At 45.3% G+C, this 24,607-nt stretch overlaps 1 protein-coding gene across 3 annotated transcripts; it reads left to right on the top strand.

Moving 5' to 3' along the window:
* The first annotated feature begins 7,637 nt into the window (after positions 1-7,637).
* LOC106606247 (mitochondrial dicarboxylate carrier) lies at positions 7,638-23,030 on the top strand. 3 transcript variants are annotated; one of them, XM_045719696.1, is made up of 12 exons: positions 7,638-8,249; positions 9,113-9,215; positions 11,043-11,162; positions 13,556-13,670; positions 14,093-14,141; positions 16,150-16,191; positions 16,307-16,350; positions 16,452-16,522; positions 16,624-16,716; positions 17,047-17,124; positions 20,398-20,454; positions 22,667-23,030. In XM_045719696.1, exons 2-12 carry the CDS (start codon positions 9,126-9,128, stop codon positions 22,766-22,768), a joined length of 861 nt encoding a protein of 286 aa, XP_045575652.1. In that variant the 5' UTR covers positions 7,638-8,249; positions 9,113-9,125; the 3' UTR covers positions 22,769-23,030. The 3 variants fall into 3 exon arrangements, with proteins under 3 accessions (XP_045575652.1, XP_045575654.1, XP_045575653.1); XM_045719698.1 differs by lacking the exons at positions 7,638-8,249; positions 22,667-23,030 and adding an exon at positions 22,055-22,659 and having other exon boundaries at positions 8,267-9,215; XM_045719697.1 differs by lacking the exons at positions 7,638-8,249; positions 22,667-23,030 and adding an exon at positions 21,953-22,015 and having other exon boundaries at positions 8,267-9,215.
* Positions 23,031-24,607: the final 1,577 nt, after the last annotated feature.

Raw genomic sequence — 24,607 nt, 5'->3', positions numbered from 1 at the left:
TTTGGTTGGTTGAATATAATCTTATATTGGATCACATTTGACAGATTAAATTGTGCTGTAATGACTATGAAGGGTTATTAAATAGTTTTATGTGAAATGTATTCATAATGATGTGATAAAATATGTAATGTAAAGCTTTGTTTGGTGTTAGACATCCATATTTTGGATTCATTAGAATTTGAAACAAAGTGTAATGTGTAAAAGAGCCACTAGGTGGCAGAAGAGAGCTGTGCTGATTCTCCCAGACCAGAGCAACTGGCAGCCCTGCCTGGTTTTCTAGGTCCACGGATCAATCCCCCCCAAAAGGTAAATTCTATGGGATCTCCACTTACTGTTGAGAGTTATAATAGTAGAATACACAAGGTGCAATTTAGAAATGTGGTTTTGCATCAGTAGTTTTTCTCTTATGTCAGTCACTGACAGTCACTCAATTAGCCATGTCAACTAAACATTTTTTAGATTGGTAAATTCGTTTAGAGGTCAGCTAGCAATCATGGTCAAATGACCGACTGGGGGATGGCAAACATTTCTCTCCACCCTATGGCAAAATGTGTAGAATTGCAGGAAATTAGCTTTTAAAACTGCATGTTCTTCACTCCAGCTAGGGCTGTTGCGTTGACCATATTACCGCCACACCAGCAGTCATGAGTCAACAAGACCACAGTCAAATTCTATGTGAGTTACAGTAATCTCCTCTTATGCACTCAAGACATGCCTTGGTAGTACCCAAAACATGGTCCTTGTCCATGTTGTTTCAAAGCCTTAATACAGCAAAATGGACAGCACTTTCTAGGGTGATGATTCATTTAAAACACCCATAAGCATATTAGATCTTATGGATATGCCTATATAGCCCCTACACAAAAAAACTGAATTAAAATAATGATTTATACAAAGCCTACTGCACTGCATAATTACTCAAGGCAGAAAAACATTAGAAAACATTCATGTAAAATGTATTTGCTACATCATTGGCTGAGTCTATACAAATTCTAGTAATGGCCTTTTTAGTGTGGACTGTATTATGATGCATACTGGATGGACTGGTTACCTTATGTTACACTCCAGACTGTCTATCCATTAGTCTGGGAGAGAACGTATAGGCCATGCTGTTGGATGGACTGGTTACCTTATGTTACACTCCAGACTGTCTATCCATTAGTCTGGGAGAGAACGTATAGACCATGCTGTTGGATGGACTGGTTACCTTATGTTACACTCCAGACTGTCTATCCATTAGTCTGGGAGAGAACATATAGGCCATGCTGTTGGATGGACTGGTTACCTTATGTTACACTCCAGACTGTCTATCCATTAGTCTGGGAGAGAACGTATAGGCCATGCTGTTGGATGGACTGGTTACCTTATGTTACACTCCAGACTGTCTATCCATTAGTCTGGGAGAGAACGTATAGGTCATGCTGTTGGATGGACTGGTTACCTTATGCTACACTCCAGACTGTCTATCCATTAGTCTGGGAGAGAACGTATAGGCCATGCTGTTGGATGGACTGGTTACCTTATGTTACACTCCAGACTGTCTATCCATTAGTCTGGGAGAGAACGTATAGGCCATGCTGTTGGATGGACTGGTTACCTTATGTTACACTCCAGACTGTCTATCCATTAGTCTGGGAGAGAACGTATAGGCCATGCTGTTGGATGGACTGGTTACCTTATGTTACACTCCAGACTGTCTATCCATTAGTCTGGGAGAGAACGTATAGGCCATGCTGTTGTATGGACTGGTTACCTTATGCTACACTCCAGACTGTCTATCCATTAGTCTGGGAGAGAACGTATAGGCCATGCTGTTGGATGGACTGGTTACCTTATGTTACACTCCAGACTGTCTATCCATTAGTCTGGGAGAGAACGTATAGACCATGCTGTTGGATGGACTGGTTACCTTATGTTACACTCCAGACTGTCTATCCATTAGTCTGGGAGAGAACGTATAGGCCATGCTGTTGGATGGACTGGTTACCTTATGTTACACTCCAGACTGTCTATCCATTAGTCTGGGAGAGAACGTATAGGCCATGCTGTTATTCATTAATTGTGCAGGCTGGCTTACAGAGTTAGCCTACAATTATTGTGAATTTCTATTTGATTTTATAATAGCCTAGTAATAGGGCATTTTTTTTCTCCCATAATTAATAGGCTGACTTCATTCCTTTTTTGAGCGTGCAGAGAGTCAACAGTTTCATTCATTATGTTTTGTGAAAACATTTTACTTATCGATGTTCCTGAACAGATTCCACTTGGTTTTCCAAATTAAGCACTGGGTAGTTGCAGGAACATGGTTAGAGAGCCCATGGTATACAGAACACTGGGTAGTTGTAGGAACATGGTTAGAGAGCCCATGGTATACAGAACACTGGGTAGTTGCAGGAACATGGTTAGAGAGCCCATGGTATACAGAACACTGGGTAGTTGTAGGAACATGGTTAGAGAGCCCATGGTATACAGAACACTGGGTAGTTGTAGGAACATGGTTAGAGAGCCCATGGTATACAGAACACTGGGTAGTTGTAGGAACATGGTTAGAGAGCCCATGGTATACAGAACACTGGGTAGTTGTAGGAACATGGTTAGAGAGCCCATGGTATACAGAACACTGGGTAGTTGTAGGAACATGGTTAGAGAGCCCATGGTATACAGAACACTGGGTAGTTGTAGGAACATGGTTAGAGAGCCCATGGTATACAGAACACTGGGTAGTTGTAGGAACATGGTTAGAGAGCCCATGGTATACAGAACACTGGGTAGTTGCAGGAACATGGTTAGAGAGCCCATGGTATACAGAACACTGGGTAGTTGTAGGAACATGGTTAGAGAGCCCATGGTATACAGAACACTGGGTAGTTGTAGGAACATGGTTAGAGAGCCCATGGTATACAGAACACTGGGTAGTTGCAGGAACATGGTTAGAGAGCCCATGGTATACAGAACACTGGGTAGTTGTAGGAACATGGTTAGAGAGCCCATGGTATACAGAACACTGGGTAGTTGTAGGAACATGGTTAGAGAGCCCATGGTATACAGAACACTGGGTAGTTGTAGGAACATGGTTAGAGAGCCCATGGTATACAGAACACTGGGTAGTTGTAGGAACATGGTTAGAGAGCCCATGGTATACAGAACACTGGGTAGTTGTAGGAACATGGTTAGAGAGCCCATGGTATACAGAACACTGGGTAGTTGTAGGAACATGGTTAGAGAGCCCATGGTATACAGAACACTGGGTAGTTGTAGGAACATGGTTAGAGAGCCCATGGTATACAGAACACTGGGTAGTTGCAGGAACATGGTTAGAGAGCCCATGGTATACAGAACACTGGGTAGTTGCAGGAACATGGTTAGAGAGCCCATGGTATACAGAACACTGGGTAGTTGTAGGAACATGGTTAGAGAGCCCATGGTATACAGAACACTGGGTAGTTGCAGGAACATGGTTAGAGAGCCCATGGTATACAGAACACTGGGTAGTTGCAGGAACATGGTTAGAGAGCCCATGGTATACAGAACACTGGGTAGTTGTAGGAACATGGTTAGAGAGCCCATGGTATACAGAACACTGGGTAGTTGTAGGAACATGGTTAGAGAGCCCATGGTATACAGAACACTGGGTAGTTGTAGGAACATGGTTAGAGAGCCCATGGTATACAGAACACTGGGTAGTTGTAGGAACATGGTTAGAGAGCCCATGGAGGTTGATGCATGGAGTGACCTAACTGGAGTAGCTTACCAGGCATGATTAAAAACGAACCAGCGGGAAAGCGGCCTCCCATCTAGCTATTCCTGTGCATAAAGATGACATGTATTTCCCCTGTTCCTGCCCATTTGATAATGGGAAATTCTAAATCAAAACTAATTTGAAATATTAGCAAAAGCAAGATTAAATTGAGAATAGTCTGATGGGTGAAAATATGATGACTTGATTAGAGAAGAGGGTGTGTACAGCCTGATACAAGGAACTGAGCGCAAGCTTTAAAAAAAAAAAAATACTTTCTCAAATCGTCAGTAGTCTATAGTCGCATCATGCAGCCCTTGTGTGTTGATTTCTAACACATTCTAAGGTTTGTATCATTCACAACTAAAGTTGCCAAATAACTCTAAATCTAGCATATTATAGGACCTGTTTCAAATGATCAGTTTTATGCTCAACATAGACACTTCATATGTGCACTTCCTCTGAAATGGAAAATCATTTTTACTATAAAATCATATAATATAAAACAATGACATGGGCCTTATAAGCCTATGGCATGAAGTATAGCCAGATAACATACAGTAAGCGACTCATATTCTGTTCTTCTGAAATACATTTTCTTCATATCCATGTTTATTTAGACCTGCCTAAAATAAATAATGGATTTTAATGTAATGGGGTATATTAAATTCATTTATTAGACTTAAAATGTAGATGTTCCAAGGTCGCGCATCAGCGACTTGTATGTGTGGAGACCTGGAATGTTGCTTAGGGCCCCTAAAGGCTGGAGCTGGTACTGACCATGTGTGGAGACCTGGAATGTTGCTTAGGGCCCCCTAAAGGTACTGACCATGTGTGGAGACCTAGAATGTTGCTTAGGGCCCCCAGATTTTTTTGTGGCCCCCACCCCTATCAAAGTTGCCCATCCCTGTCCCAGACTAATAGTTTTTAAAGTCTGCATACAGAAGAAGCTCCCTGCAGTTCTAGGCCAACACTTCCTTCTCTCTATGGAGCTGGGTGTAGTATTTACTTGTGGTGATGGGGTTCATCATCCGTCTCGTCATCCGTCCTATTTTTCATGCCAAGTGACTGGAAATGGCATGAAAGTTAAATGTTATCATTTTTTATAAAAAAATATATAATTTTTGTGAACACGTAAAATTTGTGCTCAGCCATCATTTACAAAATCGAGACCACTGGTGATGCAACGTCAGATTTTAACTGTCGTCAGTTGGTCCCGTGTGGATCAGTTGGTAGAGCATGGTGCTTACAACGCCAGGGTTGTGGGTCCAGTGTGGATCAGCTGGTAGAGCATGGTGCTTACAACGCCAGGGTTGTGGGTCCAGTGTGGATCAGCTGGTAGAGCATGGTGCTTACAACGCCAGGGTTGTGGGTCCCGTGTGGATCAGTTGGTAGAGCATGGCACTTGCAACGCCAGGGTTGTGGGTTTTTAATTCACACGGAGGACCAGTATGCTCTGGATAAGAGCATCTGCTAAATGACTCAAATGTAAAATAATATTTCAGATTTTGTGTTACTACTCTCATTGTGCACGTGCACCCCCAACAGAGCTCTCCAGCTAGAGGGAGGCGGTGTTTAACTGTCTGGTTAACGGCTCAGGTAGAACACCCTCCTGTAGGATCCTCTGTCACCCAGCCTTTCTCTCTGTCAGGTAGAACACCGTCCTGTAGGATCCTCTGTCACCCACACAGAGAGCCCTAGCCTTTCTCTCTGTCAGGTAGAACACCGTCCTGTAGGATCCTCTGTCACCCACACAGAGAGCCCCAGCCTTTCTCTCTGTCAGGTAGAACACCGTCCTGTAGGATCCTCTGTCACCCACACAGAGAGCCCCAGCCTTTCTGTCAGGTAGAACACCGTCCTGTAGGATCCTCTGTCACCCACACAGAGAGCCCCAGCCTTTCTGTCAGGTAGAACACCGTCCTGTAGGATCCTCTGTCACCCACACAGAGAGCCCCAGCCTTTCTGTCAGGTAGAACACCGTCCTGTAGGATCCTCTGTCACCCACACAGAGAGCCCCAGCCTTTCTCTCTGTCAGGTAGAACACCCTCCTGTAGGATCCTCTGTCACCCAGCCTTTCTCTCTGTCAGGTAGAACACCCTCCTGTAGGATCCTCTGTCACCCAGCCTTTCTCTCTGTCAGGTAGAACACCGTCCTGTAGGATCCTCTGTCACCCACAGAGAGCCCCAGCCTTTCTCTCTGTCAGGTAGAACACCCTCCTGTAGGATCCTCTGTCACCCACACAGAGAGCCCCAGCCTTTCTCTCTGTCAGGTGGAACACCCTCCTGTAGGATCCTCTGTCACCCAGCCTTTCTCTCTCTCTCTCTCTCTCAGGTAGAACACCCTCCTGTAGGATCCTCTGTCACCCAGCCTTTCTCTCTCTCTCTCTCTCTCTCAGGTAGAACACTGTCCTGTAGGATCCTCTGTCACCCAGCCTCTCTCCCAGGCCAGGCTAGGGGGGAGGAGTGGTGGTGTGTCGCTGCTCTTCATGCAGTGACAGTCAGGGGTGGGAGAGAAGGAGTGGGTGTCTAGTTACTATTTCTTGCACCATGTGTTTCTGTGTATCTTCTCTGTCTGCTGCCCTGCTGCCATGTTACCTCATACCACTGACAGCTTATGAAAACCATGCTGTTCTTAACCAGGTGGGCCCCAAGGCCAGTTCAACACAGATCCATGACATGTTGCACCTGTATTATATCTAAACACAATATGATCATAGCTGTGTAAGAATGTGAGAAATGACCTTGTTGTTTGTGAAAACCTTTGTCCATGTCCATTTGACCTCTGTCAAGCCGGGTTCAGAATGTTTTTCTGAACCCTCGACATCTTTGGGTCCACTGTCTGCCAGTCTGACCGGAAACCAAAATTGGTTACTAGGTTTAAGTTCTGTTGAAGCCCTCTTACAGGTCAGAACCCAGTACCGTAGGTCAGCTACAGCTATGTAGAGGTCAGCTGTATTCCACAACACTACAGTAGCAGGGAGGGTCTCTGCTACTATTTTTACATCAGTCACGTAGGCCACACTTCCACTCAGTATGGAACCAGCTGCATCCAGTCTTGGCACGAGATGGTAGAGCAACGTAGAATTCTCTCCCACCCTCAAGACACATGGGTAATGTTTGACCAGCAGACTGATCCTCCTGCACAGTAAAGAACATTCTGATCTAATGTCCATTCTAACAAGTATTTGTACAGAGGAATATTTATTACAGAGTAGTTGAGAAAACCTCCAGCTACTCATATAACCTTGGCTACTGAATAGGATCAGAACTGGTCATTGGCCATCATGAGGCACAACATGTTCAGTGACGTGCACTTGTTTTCCATGCTGGGAAGATTGGCACAAAACAAAAGCCAATTTTCTGGTCATTTTTACAGTGTAGGCTGGGCCCATGCTGTATATCAAAGTTGTGGAAAGACTACTTGCCTATGTCGATCATGTTTCCAGTGCGCGCTAGTTTCTAAAAAGAGCACACCCATTTGAACACCAGCTGACAAGGCAAATTAGACTGCTATTACACAGGCAGCCCAATTCTGATCGTTTTACAATTATTTGCATATTTGATGCCTATCTAATATCTACCCTAATGTGTAAACAGCAACAAAACACATGGGATCTGATCTTTTGACTTCCGATTTATACCTGCGTTTACTCAAGCAGCCCAAATTCGGACACTTTTTTTCCTACTAATTGGTCTTTTGACTAATCAGATAAGCCTGGAAAAAGATCTGATGTGATTGGTCAAAAGACCAATTAGTGGGCCTCCCGAGTGGCGCAGCGGTCACTACAGCCTGGGGTTCGATCCCAGGCTGTGTCATTACCAGCTGTGACCGGGAGTCCTATAGGGCGGTGCACAATTGGCCCAGCGTCGTCTGGGTTTGGGGAGAGTTTGGCCGGGGGGGCTTTACTTGGCTCATCGCGCTCTAGCGACTCCATGTTGCGGGCCGGGCATCTGCAGGCTGATTTTGATCATCAGCTGTACATGTTTCCTCCGACATATTGGTGCAGCTGGCTTCTGGGTTAAGCAAGCGGGTGTTAAGAGGCACAGTCAGTGCTAGAGGCGTCACTACAGACACCCTGGTTCGAAACCCAGGCTGTATCACAACCGGCCATGATTGGGACTTAAATGACTTGTCAAGTTAAATAAAGGTTACACGTGTTTTGGAGGACGGATAACTTGACCTTCTCCTCTCAAGAGTCCGTTTGGGAGTTGCAGCGATGAGACAAGATCGTTTTCACGAAATTGGGGAGAAAAAGGGGGTATTTTTTTTGTTGGACCAATTAGTGGAAAAAAAGATTCAGAATTGAGCTGCCAGTTTGAACACAGCCTACAAACCCTATCCTCCATATGTGATCTCTGTCTGGATGCTCAGATCAGATTTTTTTGTTGCCCGTTTTGTTTTCTCACGGCCGGCCATTACCATGACAACCACCAACATTTAAGAACGGTGACTTGAAATGAGCATGGCATCTGTTTGTTACGTCAGAGGCTACATCAGTGAAAATCTGATATGGGTAAGATGTAAAAACTGAGTGTGGACAGTCGCTTAAAAAATAGCAGATATAGAAAGAAAATCCGATGTTTTAGTTGTGTAACTAGGGAGGCTTTTGAATGGCTACTTCAACACAGCTGTTGCGAAACGAGATACCGGGCGGATTCGATTATGCTGAGCCGCGGGGCACCGGTTCTATGGCAGTAATCTGCACAGCTCGATCATGTCCACAATGCAGCATTTAGAATCATCTAGAAACATACATGCCTTTTCCATGAAATATATGTTAGAATTTTCGGAAGCCAGATTAAACGTTTTTTCAAAAGCAATCACTTTTGCATGTGAAAATACAGAATCGCACTCATAACTCCACGTGCTAAATACGTCACTTTTGTTTTGAGCCGATTTAGTCGTGGGTTTTGAACAGGGCACCTGGCTCAGCCCAGTTCCAAAAGGAATGCAATCAACTTTCTCCCGGTGGAAAACACGCTTACCCGGGCCAGATTAATCGAATCGAATCGAATCGCCTCATTGGTCTAGACGTATGTTCGTTCCATAGTAGGTCCATACTAGTTTGAAAGACTTTGGTGCAGCCTACTAACACTAAACTCGTGAGTTGCGTCAACCAGGCTAGCAGTCTTCATATATAATAGAGGCAACGTTTTGCCATGCGCTTTGTATGAAATGCCGCGGAAAGAACGGTGCAAGAACCGGGAAACATTTTCCACTAATCGTCAGTCACCCGTTTTGGACATTGTCTGACACATGCCAATAATTCTCTAGCTAGGGAGTTGAAAGAAGGTAGTGTGTGTCCAAGCAGGTGTCACTGGGTAGGCTAACACAAGACGACCCAGACGAGCTTTCTCCGGTTTGATTAACCAACAGGACACTTAGAAACATGTCGGAGAATCGCCGGTCGCGATGGTATTTCGGTGGACTATCCTCAAGTGCAGCTGCCTGTATTACACACCCCTTAGATCTGATCAAGGTAAGATATGTAGAGGGGATCTGATCAAGGTAAGATATGTAGAGTGGATCTGATCAAGGTAAGATATGTAGAGTGGATCTGATCAATGTAAGATATGTAGAGTGGATCTGATCAATGTAAGATATGTAGAGTGGATCTGATCAATGTAAGATATGTAGAGTGGATCTGATCAATGTAAGATATGTAGAGTGGATCTGATCAAGGTAAGATATGTAGAGTGGATCTGATCAAGCTAAGATATGTAGAGTGGATCTGATCAAGCTAAGATATGTAGAGTGGATCTGATCAAGGTAAGATATGTAGAGGGGATCTGATCAACCTCTCAGATTTGAACATGCTAATTAGCATAAAAGTAGACATCATGCAAGACTACAAATCCCTACAAGCTCCTGGATGTCATCTCTAGCTGACACCTTTGCTGACAGGTTTTGTGTCAATTTAAAACTTGCACAAGACAGTTCACAGAATTGTCCATTTAAAGAAATGTAGCCAATTTTCATTACTACATTTAGCTTACATTAGATAGGTAATCCAGAGATTCTTACCTTTGCCTCGATTCGGCAGTCTCGTCCAGATCATCATGGTATTTGTAGTTCGTTATGATAGCCACATTAGCAGCTAATAAGCATATTCATTTTTTGGGGGTCGGTAAATACAGGTGAATGATATGATTATTCATTGACTGTTTTTGATAAAGCTGCGTTTGAATGCCAGAGCATGTAACTGGGCCAACGAGCTATCAGTTTTACCAATTTCACTTCAGATTCTGACGCTTATCCACGTTTCTCCAAACATTTCAAAGTGTTTTTGACAGCCTGGGTTGCTCCTCCTGCTCAGCATCATTCTTCATTAATTCTAAATGGTTAAGGTTTTGGATAGTGTTAAAACATGAGATATATTTAAATGTGTCTACCACTGGGATTGAATACACAACCTCCTATGCTGAGCACTAGGAGCAACCCCAGATGTCGAAAACATATAGTTTGGAGCAACGTCAGTAAACATCAAAAGCTGAAGTAAAATTTGTAAAATCGAGAGATTTTGTTGACTCACTTACATGCTCTGGCATTCAAAAGCAGCCCTGATTTAGGCTATCAAATAACTGTTGATAAATAATCATATCAATGGATGGAATCAGTAAATGAATGGCTGCAACAACGGTCTGACGAGCACAACTGACAACTGGCGCTGCATAACAAATGAGGCCTAATTAGACAAAAGAACAAGTCATTTGAAAAATAGTAAGTTGTTCAAACGACTCAGTATCTCATTTTAATGACTTAGTATCAGGTTTGAACGACTTAGTAAAAAAAATATATAATAACTAACTTGTTAAAACTAGGTACTAAGTCATTCAGGTGAGATTATTCTAAGACTACGTTTTTTTTCTTCTTCCTTGGCCATCAGGGCTTCTGTAAATAACAAATGGGCTGAATTGTACCAATGGTATGATGTTTCTAGGAATTAGGCCTAATAGTTGACTTCATCGGCTCTCCTACTAGCCTAATATTTAATACTAGTGAATTATACAGTTCATTTTACTGGTTGTAATATTTTTGGAGTCTTCTTGATAGTTCCTTATCTTGGTGGTGGAGGAAGTGGGAGTTGTGACTCTGACATCACATCCACCAGTTGTCATGTAAACATTTAGACCTTGGTCTTTGACTGTTGTTCTGTGTGTACTTTGACTTCCATTTAAATGCATTATCAACATCGCACACAATGTAGGTATTTATTCATTTAAAAAAAGTAATACTGAAACTTTACATTGACATTACTCCTCTCTACTGTGTCTCTTCCTGGTATTTGATATCTGTTCTCCTCCAGGTGCACCTCCAGACACAGCACGAGGTGAGGATGAGGATGATGGGAATGACTATGAGTGTGGTGCAAAGAGAAGGTGTTCTGGCTCTCTACAGCGGCCTCAGCGCCTCCCTCTGCAGACAGGTGGGTAGATACGCACACCGCCATCGCTTCCAAGAGCAAGAGTATTATGTTAAATACACTTCTTGTCCTATTCTGTACGTTCTAATGTCTCTATGATCATTAGTCAGTGGCGTACTGTGCTAGCATCGAATAGTCCCCGCGATATGCAACTTTTCAGGGAAGCCAGGAACCAATACACACAGTCAATTAAGAAAGCAAAGGCTAGCTTTTTCAAACAGAAATTTGCATCCTGTAGCTCTAACTCCAAAACGTTTTGGGACACTGGAAAGTCCATGGAGAATAAGAGCACCTCCTCCCAGCTGCCCACTGCACTGAGGCTAGGAAACACTGTCACCACCGATAAATCGAGAATTTCAATAAGCATTTCTCTACGGCTGGCTGTGCTTTCCTCCTGGCTACCCCAAACCCGGCCAACAGCTCCGCACCCCCCGTAGCTACTTGCCCAAGCCTCCCCAGCTTCTCCTTCACCCAAATCCAGATAGCAGATGTTCTGAAAGAGCTGCAAAACCTGGACCCGTACACATCAGTTGGGCTAGACAATCTGGACCCTCTCTTTCTAAAATTATCTGCCGCCATTGTTGCAACCTCTATTACCAGTCTGTTCAACCTCTCTATCGTATCGTCCGAGATCTCTAAAGATTGGAAAGCTGCCGCGGTCATCCCCCTCTTCAAAGGGGGTGACACTCTAGACCCAAACTGTTACAGACCTATATCCATCCTGCCCTGCCTTTCTAAAGTCTTCGAAAGCCAAGTTAACAAACAGATCACTGACCATTTCGAATCCCACCGTACCTTCTCCGCTGTGCAATCCAGTTTCCGAGCTGGTAACGGGTGCACATCAGCCACCCTCAAGGTACTAAACGATATCATAACCGCCATCGATAAAAGACAGTACTGTGCAGCCGTCTTCATCGACCTGGCCAAGGCTTTCGACTCTGTCAATCACCGTATTCTTATCGGCAGACTCAACAGCCTTGGTTTCTCAAATGACTGCCTCGCCTGGTTCACCAACTACTTCTCAGACACAGTTCAGTGTTTCAAATCGGAGGGCCTGTTGTCCGGACCTCTGGCAGTCTCTATGGGGGTCAATTCTCGGGCCGACTCTTTTCTCTGTATATATCAACGATGTCGCTCTTGCTTTGGGTGATTCCTTGATCCACCTCTACGCAGACCACACCATTCTGTATACATCTGGCCCTTCTTTGGACACTGTGTTAACAAACCTCCAAAACGAGCTTCAATGCCATACAACACTCCTTCCGTGGCCTCCAACTGCTCTTAAACGCCAGTAAAACCAAATGCATGCTCTTCAACCGATCGGTGCCCTCCCGACTAGCATCACTACTCTGGACGGTTCTGACTTAGAATATGTGGACAACTACCTAGGTGTCTGGCTAGACTGTAAACTCTCCTTCAAAGACTCATATTAAACATCTCCAATCCAAAATTAAATCTAGAATCAGCTTCCTATTTCGCAACAAAGCCTCCTTCACTCAGGCTGCCAAACATACCCTCGTAAAACTGACCATCCTACCGATCCTTGACTTCGGCGATGTCATTTACAAAATAGCCTCCAACACTCTACTCAGCAAATTGGATGTAGTCTATCACAGTGCCATCCGTTTTGTCACCAAAGCCCCATATACCACCAACCACTGCGACCTGTATGCTCTCGTCGGCTGGTCCTCGCTTCATATTCGTCGCCAGACCCACTGGCTCCAGGTCATCTATAAGTCTTTGCTAGGTAAAGCTCTGCCTTATCTCAGCTCACTGGTCACCATAACACCCACCCGTAGCACTCACTCCAGCAGGTATATCTCACTGGTCATCCCCAAAGCCAACACTTCCTTTGGCCGCCTTTCCTTCCACTTCTCTGCTGCCAATGACTGGAACGAATTGCAAAAATCACTGAAGTTGGAGACTTATATCTCCCTCACTAACTTTAAGCATTAGCTATCTGAGCAGCTTACCGATCGCTGCAGCTGTACATAGTCCATCTGTAAATAGCCCATCCAACTACCTACCTCATCCCCATATTGTTTTCATTTACTTTTTTGCTCTTTTGCACACCAGTATCTCTACTTCCACATCATCTGCACATCTATCATTCCAGTGTTATTTTGCTAAATTGTAATTACTTCACTACTATGGCCTATTTATTGCCTTACCTCCTTACGCCATTTGCACACACTGTATATAGACTTTTTCTATTGTATTATTGACTGTATGTTTGTTTATTCCATGTGTAAATCTGTGTTGTTGTTTGTGTCGCACTGCTTTGCTTTATCTTGGCCAGATCGCAGTTGTAAATGAGAACTTGTTCTCAACTGGCCTACCTGGTTAAATAAAGGTGAAATAAAAAAATTATTCTCTGTCGTCCCCCCCTCCCCCAGATGACATATTCTTTGTCCCGCTTCGCCATCTATGAGACAGTGAGTGATCAGATGAAGGACAGGACCCATGGTCCTATGCCCTTCTACCAGAAGGTCCTCCTGGGGTTGGTTGGAGGTACACACTGTGTTTTAACCACAATATTATCTGTTGCTACACAGACCTAAACCTGGCTGGCTCTAATGACAACATGATTAGCTCTGTCATACACTTTTCACACTACCGAACTGGGCCAAGATTACACATCCACTATAGTTGCTGGAACAGTGCTGGATGGAACGGATCACAGGAGGCTGCTGAGGGGAGGACGACTCATAATAAAGTCTGGAACGGAGTAAATGGAATGGTATAAAACACCTGGAAATGGTTTGATATAATTTCACTAATTCCGCTCCAGCCATTACCACGAGCCCATCCTCCCCAATTAAGGTGCCAGCACTGTACAGGTCACCACACTACTGTGTATAAGTCTTACCTTTCTGCAGGTGGATTCATTGGGACCCCAGCAGCATGGTTCATGTCTGTCTGTCTCTCTGTAGGATTTGCAGGTGGATTCATTGGGACCCCAGCAGACATGGTTAATGTGAGGTAAGTCATATCTAGAAATAAGATTACTGAATTGTATTGCAGTGGTCCATGGTTGATAATATCCACTAGATGTCAGTGATGACATGCAGACTACAGTGGCTTGTGAAAGTATTCACCACCTTGGCATTTTTCTTATTTTGTTGCCTCACAACCTGGAATTAAAATAGATTTTTGAGAGGTTTGTATCATTTCATTTACACAACATGCCTACCACCTTGAAGATGCAAGATATTTTTTGTGAAACAAACAAGAAATAAGACAAAAAACAGAACTTGAGCGTGCATAACTATTCACCCCCCCAAAGTCAATACTTTGTAGAGCCACGTTTTGCAGCAATTACAACTGCAAGTCTCTTGGGGTATGTTTCTATAAGCTTGCCACGTCTAGCCACTGGGATTTTTGCCCATTCTTCAAGGCAAAACTGCTCCAGCTTCTTCAAGTTGGATGGGTTCTACTGGTGTACAGCAATCTTTAAGTCATACCACAGATTCTCAATTGGATTGAGGTCTGGGCTTTGACTAGGCCATTCCAATACATTTTAAATGTTTCCCCTTAAACCATTTGAGTGTTGCTTTAGCAGTATGCTTAGGGTCATTGGCCTGCTGGAAGGTGAACCTCCATCCCAGTCTCAAATCTCTTGAAGACTGAAACAGGTTTCCCTCAAGAATTTCCCTGTATTTAGCGCCATCCATCATTCCTTCAATTCTGACCAGTTTCCCAGTCCCTGCCAATGAAAGACATACCCACAGCATGATCCTGCCACCACCATGCTTCACTGTGGGGATGGTGTTCTTAGGTTGATGAGAGGTGTTGGGTTTGCGCCAGACATAGCATTTTCCTTGATGGCCAAAAATCTCAATTTTAGTCTCATCTAACCAGAGTACCTTCTTCCATATGTGTGGGAAGTCTCCTACATGCCTTTTGGTGAACATCAAATGTGTTTGCTTTTTTTCTGGCCACTCTTCCGTGAAGCCCAGCTCTGTGGAGTGTACGGCTTAGTGGTCCTATGGACAGATACTCCAATCTCCGCTGTGGAGTTTTGCAGCTCCTTCAGGATATCTTTGGTCTCTTTGTTGCCCCTCTGAATAATGCCCTCCTTGCCTGGTCCATGAGTTTTGGCAGGTTTGTTGTGGTGCCATATTCTTTCCATTTTAATAATGGATTTAATGGTGCTCCGTGGGATGTTCAAAGTTTCGGATATTTCTTTATAACTCAACCCTGATCTGTACTTCTCCACAACTTTTTCCCTGACCTGTTTGGAGAGCTCCTTGGACTTTATGGTGCCGCTTGCTTGGTGGCCCCTTGCTTTGTGGTGTTGCAGACTCTGGGGCCTTTCAGAACAGGTGTATATATACTGAGATCATGTGACAGATCATGTGACACTTAGACTGCACACAGATGGACTTTATGTAACTAATTATGTGACTTGTGAAGGTAATTGGTTGCAACAGATCTTATTTAGGGGCTTCATAGCGAAGGGGGTGATACATATGGATACATATGGATACATACACCACCACTTTTCACCATTTATTTTTTTGTTGTTGATTTTATTTTTTTAAACAAAACATTTTTTTTCACTTCATTTCACCAATTTGGACTATTTTGTGTATGCCCATTAAATGAAATCCAAATAAAAATAAATTTAAATTACAGGTTATAATGCAACAAAATAGGAAAAATGCCAAGGGGGTTGAATACTTTTGCAAGGCACTGTATTGCTTTCCTCAACCATTCAATAGATCAGGAATGGACAACAGCCCTCAGGGGGACTGGAGTGGCATCACACTGTTCCCCATCATCCCTAGCAAACACAGCTGATTAAACTCATTGCGTTCTAAACTGAAGATCATGATCAGTTGATTATTGGAGTCAGGTGTGTTAGCTGGGGCCAAAGTGGGACTTCAATCAGGCCCCTGAGGACTGGAGATGCCCGTCCTTTCAATTCCGTAAACAAATGTATAGGGCAAAACATTCATACTTGACACATTTTTTCCCCCCAATCCAGAATGCAGAATGATGTTAAAGTACCGCTAGAACTCAGGAGAAAGTGAGTATGTGAGTTAAGTATAGTTAAATAATATGATAACTTACATAATGCTGTTAAGTATCATCTTTGGAGAGATGTTGACCTTCATAAGTGTTGTTTTCTCCATCTCTTCCAGTTATGCTCATGCACTAGATGGACTGTTCCGGGTATGGAAAGAGGGTAAGTAAGGTTGATTGATGGTGGATCGTTGGGATCAGGGTGAAGTCACTGGATGATTTGAAGGGACACAGTTGCACTAATGACACAGTATTTCTCCATAGAGGGAATGAAGAAGCTGTTCTCTGGAGCCACAATGGCATCCTCTAGAGGAGCACTGGTCACTGTTGGACAGGTGAGGTCCTATGGTGGGTTTGTGTCTGTGGGGGTGTTAATGTGTGTGTCTTTGTCCAAAATGTATCAGCTAGATTTAACTTCTATTTTATTTCTCTGTAGCTGGCCTGTTATGATCAGGCCAAGCAGCTGGTTCTGGGGACTGGAGCCATGCAAGACAACATTCTAACACACTTCCTGGCCAGCCTCATCGCAGTGAGTGTCCAGTTTACACATTAGAAAAGCGGGAGCTGTGGGTTAGTGGTGTGGAGACGGGAGCTGTGGGATAGCGGTGTGGAGACGGGAGCTGTGGGTTAGCGGTGTGGAGACGGGAGCTGTGGGTTAGCGGTGTGGAGACGGGAGCTGTGGGTTAGCGGTGTGGAGACGGGAGCTGTGGGTTAGCGGTGTGGAGACGGGAGCTGTGGGTTAGCGGTGTGGAGACGGGAGCTGTGGGTTAGCGGTGTGGAGACGGGAGCTGTGGGTTAGCGGTGCGGAGACGGGAGCTGTGGGTTAGCGGTGTATAATGCTCTCTGCTTTTCTGTGTAGGGAGGCTGTGCCACTGTCCTGTGCCAACCACTGGATGTCTTGAAGACCAGGCTGATGAACTCAAAAGGGGAATATGTGGTAAGTTTGTGTGTGTGTGTGTGTGTGTGTGTGTGTGTACTGTAGATCAGGGTTTGTCAGTTCTAGTCCTAGGTATTTGCAGGACTATAGCCTAACACCATACCACCCCTGATACAGCTAGTTAAGGGCTAGATGATTCATTGATTCAGGTGTGTTGCTACAGGGATAGAGTTAACATGTGCGTTCACGGTGGGTTCTGACTCCCCAGGAGATGTTGTCTAGGGATATCACTGTGAACTGGTATGACTTTTTTTACCTCAGTAAATCTAACCCTTCTCCACCCCTCTCCACCTCTGGCAGCCTCTGTGTTGCTGTTCTGATGTCGTCAAGTCCATGGAGGCTTTATCTGTCACACTGCTGCTTGTCATTGCTCTGACAGTTCTGTTGTTGATGGTCAGGGAGGGAGGGCAAATGAGGGATGGAGGGCAAATGAGGGATGGAGGGCAAATGAGGGATGGAGGGCAAATGAGGGATGGAGGGCAAATGAGGGATGGAGGGCAAATGAGGGATGGAGGGCAAATGAGGGATGGAGGGCAAATGAGGGATGGAGGGCAAATGAGGGATGGAGGGCAAATGAGGGATGGAGGGCAAAGGAGGGATGGAGGGAGGGAAGGTATATGAGGGATGGAGGGTAAATGAGGGATGGAGGGAGGGAAGGTAAAGGAGGGATGGAGGGTAAATGAGGGAGGGAGGTATTGGGATGGAAGGTAAATGAGGGATGGAGGTATTGGGATGGAGGGAGGGAAGGTAAATGAGGGATGGAGGTATTGGGATGGAGGGATGGAGGGTAAATGAGGGATGGAGGTATTGGGATGGAGGGATGGAAGGTAAATGAGGGATGGAGGTATTGGGATGGAGGGATGGAAGGTAAATGAGGGATGGAGGTATTGGGATGGAGGGATGGAAGGTAAATGAGGGATGGAGGTATTGGGATGGAGGGTAAATGAGGGATGGATGTATTGGGATGGAGGGAGGGAAGGTAAATGAGGGATGGAGGGAGGAAGGATGGATGGAGGGAAGGTATATGAGGGATGGAGGGTAAATGAGGGATGGAGGGAGGGAAGGTAAAGGAGGGATGGAGGGAGGAAGGATGGATGGATGGAGGGAAGGTATATGAGGGATGGAGGGTAAATGAGGGATGGAGGGAGGGAAGGTAAAGGAGGGATGGAGGGTAAATGAGGGAGGGAGGTATTGGGATGGAAGGTAAATGAGGGATGGAGGTATTGGGATGGAGGGAGGGAAGGTAAATGAGGGATGGAGGTATTGGGATGGAGGGTAAATGAGGGATGGAGGTATTGGGATGGAGGGAGGGAAGGTAAATGAGGGATGGAGGTATTGGGATGGAGGGAGGGAAGGTAAATGAGGGATGGAGGTATTGGGATGGAGGGAGGGAAGGTAAATGAGGGATGGAGGTATTGGGATGGAGGGAGGGAAGGTAAATGAGGGACAGAGGTATTGGGATGGAGGGAGGGAAGGTAAATGAGGGATGGAGGTATTGGGATGGAGGGAGGGAAGGTAAATGAGGGATGGAGGTATTGGGATGGAGGGATGGAAGGTAAATGAGGGATGGAGGTATTGGGATGGATGGAGGTATTGGGATGGAGGGAGGGAAGGTAAATGAGGGATGGAGGTATTGGGATGGAGGGAGGGAAGGTAAATGAGGGATGGAGGTATTGGGATGGATGGAGGTATTGGGATGGAGGGAAGGAAGGTAAATGAGGGATGGAGGTATTGGGATGGAGGGATGGAAGGTAAATGAGGGACAGAGGTATTGGGATGGAGGGAGGGAAGGTAAATGAGGGATGGAGGTATTGGGATGGAGGGAGGGAAGGTAAATGAGGGATGGAGGTATTGGGATGGAGGGATAGAAGGTAAATGAGGGACGGAGGTATTGGGATGGAGGGAGGGAAGGTAAATGAGGGATGGAGGTATTGGGATGGATGGAGGTATTGGGATGGAGGGAGGGAAGGTAAATGAGGGATGGAGGTATTGGGATGGAGGGAGGGAAGGTAAATGAGGGATGGAGGTATTGGGATGGATGGAGGTATTGGGATGGAGGGAGGGAAGGTAAATGAGGGATGGAGGTATTGGGATGGAGGGATAGAAGGTAAATGAGGGACGGAGGTATTGGGATGGAGGGAGGGAAGGTAAATGAGGGATGGAGGTATTGGGATGGATGGAGGTATTGGGATGGAGGGAGGGAAGGTAAATGAGGGATGGAGGTATTGGGATGGAGGGAGGGAAGGTAAATGAGGGATGGAGGTATTGGGATGGATGGAGGTATTGGGATGGAGGGAAGGAAGGTAAATGAGGGATGGAGGTATTGGGATGGATGGAGGTATTGGGATGGAGGGAGGGAAGGTAAATGAGGGACAGAGGTATTGGGATGGAGGGAGGGAAGGTAAATGAGGGATGGAGGTATTGGGATGGAGGGAGGGAAGGTAAATGAGGGATGGAGGTATTGGGATGGAGGGATAGAAGGTAAATGAGGGATGGAGGTATTGGGATGGAGGGATAGAAGGTAAATGAGGGACGGAGGTATTGGGATGGAAGGTAAATGAGGGACAGAGGTATTGGGATGGAAGGTAAATGAGGGATGGAGGTATTGGGATGGAGTGATGGAAGGTAAATGAGGGACAGAGGTATTGGGATGGAGGGAGGGAAGGTAAATGAGGGACAGAGGTATTGGGATGGAAGGTAAATGAGGGATGGAGGTATTGGGATGGAGTGATGGAAGGTAAATGAGGGACAGAGGTATTGGGATGGTAAATGAGGGATGGAGGTATTGGTATTGGGATGGTAAATGAGGGACGGAGGTATTGGGATGGAGGGATGGAAGGTAAATGAGGGACAGAGGTATTGGGATGGAGGGATGGAAGGTAAATGAGGGACAGAGGTATTGGGATGGAAGGTAAATGAGGGATGGAGGTATTGGGATGGAGGGAAGGTAAATGAGGGACAGAGGTATTGGGATGGAGGGATGGAAGGTAAATGAGGGATGGAGGTATTGGGATGGATGGAGGTATTGGGATGGAGGGATGGAAGGTAAATGAGGGATGGAGGTATTGGGATGGAGGGAGGGAAGGTAAATGAGGGACGGAGGTATTGGGATGGAGGGAGGGAAGGTAAATGAGGGACGGAGGTATTGGGATGGAGGGAGGGAAGGTAAATGAGGGATGGAGGGAGTTGGGCATGGGTTGTTTTCACCCATCAACCATGAGCTGCATTAAGAAGTGTCGTTTGTTGTCTTGGATTGTGTTTCTTCTGTTCCAGGGCCTGCTACACTGTGTGAGAGATACAGCTAAACTGGGACCCAATGCCTTTTACAAGGTAACTGCTATTATATATCATTGACAATAAAGTAGCATAGTTAACATTGCCTTAAACCAGCGGTGTTCAACCCCTTCTCCTTGAGAGCCATCCTCCTGCAGGATGTTGTTCTTTTGTTAATTTAACACCTGGTTCTGCTTGCCAGCTGGAGTTTAAAGGGATAATACAAATCAGGAAACTTCTGTCAGTTTGGTAAAAGCCTGTATTCTCTAAGTGGGTAAAATAACTATTTTCACCATGACTTGACTTCAAAGTGGTCCGTCTGTGAAATCAGGCGATTTTACAGCTAACTAGCGACTTCACGTGCTGATATTGACTTTGGTATTATTGTGTGTGTAGCTACGTTTGCTAGCAAGCTACATAGCTAGCTACCTAGCCATCCCAGAGAGAGCATTGCATTGTGGGTTTTGTAGTCGACTTGAGCTGCAACCGATTTCCACAAAGATTTTAATGTTGCTACCAAGCTTGTTATAACGACAAAATTAAACATTTGTTCACAATAAATATTGTTCTCATTATTTAACACTGTAAATCATAGGAATTAGTGTTTTTTGGTGGATTATTTGCGTTAGCACGAGAGAAGTGAGTTTGGGAAAAACTTAAATTATACAATGCATGTAAACGTTTAAATCAAACTATTATATTAATATGACTTCACAATAATCATATTATTGTGTGCCTACTCATGTGCCGGCCGTGTTCCTATTGGTCTGTCACATGGATTGGCTCGTAACACCAGCCACACTACACGATAAAGAACTTTGTCGGCGCCTATGACCGCACGTAGTGGTACTGAACCAGCAGACCTAGACCCTGTCACACTGAAACAGCCAAGACCTAGTGGTACTGAATCAGCAGACCTAGACCCTGTCACACTGAACCAGCCAAGACCTAGTGGTACTGAATCAGCAGACCTAGACCCTGTCACACTGAACCAGCCAAGACCTAGTGGTACTAAACCAGCAGACCTAGACCCTGTCACACTGAACCAGCCAAGACCTAGTGGTACTGAATCAGCAGACCTAGACCCTGTCACACTGAACCAGCCAAGACCTAGTGGTACTAAACCAGCAGACCTAGACCCTGTCACACTGAACCAGCCAAGACCTAGTGGTACTGAATCAGCAGACCTAGACCCTGTCACACTGAACCAGCCAAGACCTAGTGGTACTGAATCAGCAGACCTAGACCCTGTCACACTGAACGAGCCAAGACATCCGACAATCGTTTACCACCGAAGAATTTGCCCACGATGTGAACAATTTTGTATGAAACGGCAAAATCGTGGCATAAGACGGCTGCAATCGTACAGTCTGGTGGGGTTTATGACATTGACTGACCTGAATCAGGTGTGTCACAGCAAAGACTGGAGCCAAAGCCCCAACACCCAGTCACTCTCTAGGAGGAGAGCTGGTCTCTACATTAAACACAATGCTCAGCCTGAAAACTGTCTGAACCATTCATCATAAATATACTAACTGTCCTGCTCCTCCTTTAGGGTCTGGTTCCAGCAGGGATCTGTCTCATCCCTCACACTGTTACCTAGTAACTGTCTGAACCATTCATCATAAATATACTAACTGTCCTGCTCCTCCTTTAGGGTCTGGTTCCAGCAGGGATCCGTCTCATCCCTCACACTGTTACCTAGTAACTGTCTGAACCATTCATCATAAATATACTAACTGTCCTGCTCCTCCTTTAGGGTCTGGTTCCAGCAGGGATCCGTCTCATCCCTCACACTGTTACCTAGTAACTGTCTGAACCATTCATCATAAATATACTAACTGTCCTGCTCCTCCTTTAGGGTCTGGTTCCAGCAGGGATCTGACTCATCCCTCACACTGTTACCTAGTAACTGTCTGAACCATTCATCATAAATATACTAACTGTCCTGCTCCTCCTTTAGGGTCTGGTTCCAGCAGGGATCCGTCTCATCCCTCACACTGTTACCTAGTAACTGTCTGAACCATTCATCATAAATATACTAACTGTCCTGCTCCTCCTTTAGGGTCTGGTTCCAGCAGGGATCTGTCTCATCCCTCACACTGTTACCTAGTAACTGTCTGAACCATTCATCATAAATATACTAACTGTCCTGCTCCTCCTTTAGGGTCTGGTTCCAGCAGGGATCTGACTCATCCCTCACACTGTTACCTAGTAACTGTCTGAACCATTCATCATAAATATACTAACTGTCCTGCTCCTCCTTTAGGGTCTGGTTCCAGCAGGGATCCGTCTCATCCCTCACACGGTCTTCACTTTCATCTTCCTAGAGCAGCTCAGAACCTGCTGCGGCATCAGGATCGTCACCTGAGAGGGGTCAGGGGTCACCACCTGATCACCTATTAAGTAGTCAGATTTGTGACCTCTGTGTCAGGACTGCCAGGCCACGCCCACTCCCTTTGTTCCCTGTTCTACGTTAGCAGGCAACTTTAATCTACCTGCAACCTCCCCCATCCTAAACCCTACCATCTGGATACAGCCTAGTGACTGACTAAAGGGGGGGTTCTGGATACAGACTAGTGACTGACTAAAGGGGGAGGGGGGTTCTGGATACAGCCTAGTGACTGACTGAAGGGGGGTTCTGGATACAGACTAGTGACTGACTAAAGGGGGAGGGGGGGTTCTGGATACAGCCTAGTGACTGACTGAAGGGAGGGGGTTCTGGATACAGACTAGTGACTGACTGAAGGGGGGGGGGTTCTGGATACAGCCTAGTGACTGACTGAAGGGGGGGTTCTGGATACAGACTAGTGACTGACTGAAGGGGGGGTTCTGGATACAGCCTAGTGACTGACTGAAGAGGGGGTTTTGGATACAGACTAGTGACTGACTGAAGGGGGGGTTCTGGATACAGCCTAGTGACTGACTGAAGAGGGGGTTCTGGATACAGCCTAGTGACTGACTGAAGGGGGGGTTCTGGATACAGACTAGTGACTGACTGAAGGGGGGGTTCTGGATACAGCCTAGTGACTGACTGAAGGGGGGTTCTGGATACAGCCTAGTGACTGACTGAAGGGGGGGTTCTGGATATAGTGGACTTTGTTTGACCAGAGCCCAGTTACCTATTCCCTATATAGTGGACTACGTTTGACCACAGCCCAGTGCACTATATAGGGAATAGACTGCCATTTGGGATACCGATTTAAGTAATCCATCTGAACTGGAACAGCCTCTGTAGATTGAACCTTGACCCACATGTCTTTAGTTATCGTAATGGCTGCTAGAGGGCGTTGTTACACTGTGGTTATGATGTAGGCGTACTCTGCAGACGTCCAGGATCGCTGTACCAGGTCTTAACGTGTGTAAGTGGGTTGGTTGTATGGGAGCATGCCAGTTATGTGTGGAGTTTATTGTTATTCACTCCACTGCCGAAGGTCCATATGTTTTTGTATTGTAGATTACATATTTCACATTGATGATGGCTACTTCCTGCTTCATTAATGCTCGGTCAGTTGACTGTCAAAACGACAATGGCTGGAAGAATGTTTCATTGGGCTAATGAATGGACTGAACAATAAGTGATTGCCTGTATAGTAATAAATACCAATATGTCAATAAATATGCTTGTTACAGAGATTATTTCATGTCTGCCTGCTTGCCTGCCTGTCTCTGTTCTTTATGGTAATAGCTTTCCCTCTAGTACTCAGTGACTGTATAGGTCTCTCACAAGGTTAGGTGTCTGGCTGTGTTTAATGTTCTCTGTTTTACATTACCCACTAATGTCATTTCATAGTTCTCCAACTCTTTCAAACACTGGGATCTCTGGACTGGATCAACACTTCCAAGTGATGGACAGCTTTCAACACCTAGTTACCTTGAACAGTCCCTTTTATTTTTCTTGTTATAATAAATGTAGAGCGCTTCACAAATTATTTTCAAACTTGATGCTGAATGGTATGGTTCTAGTTCCTTTTCTGCCAACATTCTCATTCTGTGTGTGTGTGTGTGTGTGTGTGTGTGTGTGTGTGTGTTGGGGGTGAGAGGAGAGAAATCTGGATATGGTTTTTCATGAGTGTGCACTATCTAGAGTTCTGCTGTCAGATGGTGTTGATAATTTGCCGTCCCACATATTTAACCTGCAGCTCTGCCTCGGTCTAGCTGGCTCTGGGCTCAGGACTATACAAGGCTAACTGAACATCAAACTTCTGGC

This window comes from Salmo salar, chromosome ssa06 (assembly GCF_905237065.1).
Source record: "Salmo salar chromosome ssa06, Ssal_v3.1, whole genome shotgun sequence".
Classification (NCBI taxonomy): Eukaryota; Metazoa; Chordata; class Actinopteri; order Salmoniformes; family Salmonidae; genus Salmo; species Salmo salar.
Note: the sequence above shows the minus strand (reverse complement) of the source record. Positions and strands in the feature narration are given on the sequence as shown.

What these genes read in the sequence shown, in the direction of transcription:
- LOC106606247 (XM_045719696.1), top strand. Translation starts at nt 9,126, where the DNA reads ATGTCGGAGAATCGCCGGTCGCGATGGTATTTCGGTGGACTATCCTCA. An exon ending in CCGCTAGAACTCAGGAGAAA is followed by an intron (nt 16,192 to 16,306) that starts GTGAGTATGTGA and finishes CATCTCTTCCAG; the next exon opens with TTATGCTCATGCACTAGATG. An exon ending in GACCCAATGCCTTTTACAAG is followed by an intron (nt 20,455 to 22,666) that starts GTAACTGCTATT and finishes CTCCTCCTTTAG; the next exon opens with GGTCTGGTTCCAGCAGGGAT.